Source organism: Archocentrus centrarchus, unplaced genomic scaffold (assembly GCF_007364275.1).
Source record: "Archocentrus centrarchus isolate MPI-CPG fArcCen1 unplaced genomic scaffold, fArcCen1 scaffold_26_ctg1, whole genome shotgun sequence".
Taxonomy (NCBI): Eukaryota; Metazoa; Chordata; class Actinopteri; order Cichliformes; family Cichlidae; genus Archocentrus; species Archocentrus centrarchus.
The window spans coordinates 7,503,321-7,506,959 of NW_022060256.1; the positions used below are offsets into that span (position 1 = coordinate 7,503,321).

Below are 3,639 nucleotides of genomic sequence, written 5' to 3' on the forward strand. Positions count from 1 at the left end.
GACAACAGGCTATTGCTGCTGGAGTATTTAGTTTTACATTTCTCACAAAAACAGTCTCCAATGACCAGAGTGTTTTCCTCGGTCAGTGTGTCACTGACGTGAACAGGTTGGTGGCGTACTGGGGGCTTCTGTTTAGGGCTACGCTTCCTCCTCACCGTCACCCAGCCGGTCAGCTTTACTTTGTGATCTACAAATCTGGAATTCCTCATCAGAACCAGATCAACAGTGATCTTCAATTTTAATATACAAGAATATTTAACAGACTTACAGAACAAGTGAGGATCCAGTTGGAGGACTTTGCATAAAACAATATTTAATGACACACACACAGAGCTGCAATTCTGTCTGGCTGCTTTCAAAGGGCTTCAAAAGGCCTGTTAGTGGTCCTCTATAGTGGAACTCAGTGTTCACACTGATAGATCTCACCGTGATCTCTGTTCTCTGTCTTTGCGTCTGTGAGTGGGAAAGTTTGTGTGTGACATAACTGGTGTGTTAACCTCAGTTTGTGGGCAGGAACTCAAGTTTAGACAGATTCTGTTGAACGGGGGAATGGGGGTGGATCAGATTAATGAGTGACACCATTGTTATATCATTTTTTTAAATTTCCTTAATAAAAATACAGGTGTGTGCTGATTTCACAATCCAACTGATGCCTTTGGGAATATAAAGGGAGATCTTTCTGTGTCAGATCAGCAGACAAACTGAAGACTTCATCCAGCTAAAAACTGCCTGCACGCACGTAAGTCGACAACCACTCGCTCAGCATCTGTCTTTTCTCTATTTTCTATTTTCCTATTTCACGCTGCCAAAACCACATTATCATCACCATGATGTTACACTTTAGTTGCAGTCAGACTGTAGATGTGCAGGTATGATAAGCTTTTCAAAGAACATATTTAGGTTGTTCTTCATGTGCTTCACTGAGTGCACTTTATTTTTTAGGATCTTAATAAAGCTTTAAGCCTTTGGCTCTGATTTTGTTCCAACCGAAACAAAATCAGGTTCAACGGTATGGAAGGCATCCCCTTGAACCTGACAGTTTACAGTCCCCACCACCAAAAAAAAACTCCTTTAGTAGATGAGTGAGAGAGGACAAGATTTTTTTATCTTTCATAGTTTCAATCTTTAGCATTCACATTTATAACATTTAATTTTTTCAAATTCCTGTCATGATTTCACTCTGAGCAATCTGTTAACATTTCTTTGTGCTCTCACTCATAATTATTTGATGCAGGAACTCAAAATGTCCCACATCACTGATATTGAAGTATCTCTGGATGAAGCTCAGGAGAATCAGTTCCGTATAAAAGGCTTCAGCAAAATCGAAGTTGATCTCAACAAAGGAGCCAAAGGAAAAGACATCTTCCTTTGGTACAAAAAAGGCAGCAGCTCAGCAGTCACCAGGATTCAGCTTTCATACAATGATCAGATGAATAAGGGCCTGATCAAAGCAGGATACCACAAGATCAACAAAGACCTCAATGCTGGAACAAAAGGTAGCCCCATCTACCTATGGTACTATAAAGGTTCCTCAGCGCACGATATTCCCATTGTGGACCTTCACATCACTGTAGAAGCAACAGAAGAAGCTGAGAAGTTGAAATACGGCTGGGAGAGACTGGTCTGTGATCTGAACCGGAAAGCTGGAGGAAAGTGGATCTATCTATTTGTGAAGAGAAAGACACCAACCTACATCTGTGACATCACTGCTAGCGCTGACAGTCAGGGAGACTTTGACCGCTTCAATAACGGCTACATCCGATTAGATGAAGATACCAACAGAGGTGGAGGAGGGGCCGACATTTATATCTGGTACAGCGTGAGCACTGACACCCAGAATGCAATCCGAGATCTCCAAGTTTCTACCAATGATGCAGATTACCAATCCTTTCAAAGTCAGGGCTACACCCCAGTGAACCAGGACCTGAACCAGGGGACGGGAGGAAGCCCAGTGTTCCTGTGGTACAAGAAAAACGACAACAGCAAAAATCCCATCAAGACTGTCACTGTGATTGTTAACCAAGCAGCTGTGGTGCCTTATGAGAGGGCGGGCATTGAGGTAATTGATAAAAACCTCAACACAGGAAACAACGGTGATACCCTGTACCTGTGTTATCAGTGAGGGTTGTCATGGTAACAGAGGTCATCAGGCTCACCAAGCAGAAACCAAAGAGTCAAAGATGTTCATGTTTGATTGGTTTGGTGATGGGTTTTCTTTCCTTTCTGAAATGATATTAAAAATCACTATGACCTCAGAGATTTGACTCATCCAGCGATTATTGATCTTACAATCAATCTCTTTGTCTGACTCTGTGACACTTTATTTTGATGACTGTGTCTTTTCAATAAAGTCTCTTGAACATCTGAAATATCTTTGTGTCATGTCAAAATGTCAGTTTAAGTTTTAGTTCAGTTCAATTCAATTTATATAGCACCAAATCACAACAGTCGCCTCAAGGTGCTTTAAATTGTAAGATAAAGACCCTACAATAATCCAAAGAAAACCCAACAATCCAAATGACCCCCTATGAGCAAGCACTTGGCAACAGCGGGAAGGAAAATCTTCCTTTTAACAGAAAGAAACCTCTGGCAGAACCAGACTCAGGGAGGGGCAGTCATCTGCTCTGACCAGTTAGGGGTGAGGGGAGGGAGACAGGACAAAAGAGAGCCAGAGATTAATAATAATAACTAGTGATCAAATCCAGAGTAGGGTATAAACGGAGTAAAAATTGATGATTAAAGAAGAAACACTCAGTGCATCATCCCTGCAGCCTAGGCCTATTGGAGTGTAACTAAGGGAAGGTTCAGGGTCACCTATACTGAATAGTACTTCTGATTTTTCAGAGAATCCACAGTATCCAGAGTCATATGACATGAGGATGTGGACGTCACCAGAGCAGATGACGTTCAAGGAAACCTGATGCTGCTGGGTACGGCTAAACGTAGATGTGGTAAAATGAAAAATAAAATTCATGTTGGCAGTAATGCAGCCCAGTTACACCAGTTGAAGGTCAGTAAAACAATGTAGTAAAACACACCTCTCCTCAGCTCCTCTCCTCCTGCCATCCCCTCATAACCCCATCCCCACAGAGACAGTGCCTGCTCCCAGACCACCAAAAAACAAACTAAAAACCAGTAAACAAACTATTTAAGCATAAACCACACACTGTTGAGACAGAAGAACTGAATGGTTGACGGTGTCAGTTGCTGTTAAATCTAAAAGCACTAACATAGCAGGGTTTCCTGAATCAACAGCAAGGAGAAGATTATTAAGAACTCTTAATAGGGCTGTTTCAGTACTATGGTGAGACTTAAGACTGAAATGTTCCATAAATGTCAAACTCAGCTAAAAAAGGTTTGTAGTTGGTTAAAAACAACTTTCTCTAAGACTTTTGATAAAAAAGGGAGCTTAGAGATGGGCCGAAAATTAGCGAGGAGAACACCTGAACTGAGAGAAGTGTTGACCAGGGTTAAAATACTAGATAAAATAAAGGAGCAGGGATACTGTCAAGAGAGCAATTTCCAGGACATATTTGCTTGACTATGTCTGATAAATAAGATGGCTCAAATTCATCAAAAACAGCAGGACCTAAAGGGGATACTGAGGGGTTGAAAACAGCAGGCGTTGAATGCATGAGG

At 41.5% G+C, this 3,639-nt stretch overlaps 1 protein-coding gene across 1 annotated transcript; it reads left to right on the forward strand.

Annotated features, from left to right (window-relative positions):
- The first annotated feature begins 609 nt into the window (after nt 1–609).
- On the forward strand, nt 610–2,348 carry LOC115776061 (uncharacterized). Its single transcript, XM_030723674.1, has 2 exons — nt 610–739; nt 1,235–2,348. The coding sequence occupies exon 2, from the start codon at nt 1,244–1,246 to the stop codon at nt 2,120–2,122; it is 879 nt and encodes a 292-aa protein (XP_030579534.1). The 5' UTR covers nt 610–739; nt 1,235–1,243; the 3' UTR covers nt 2,123–2,348.
- The last annotated feature ends 1,291 nt before the right edge of the window (nt 2,349–3,639 follow it).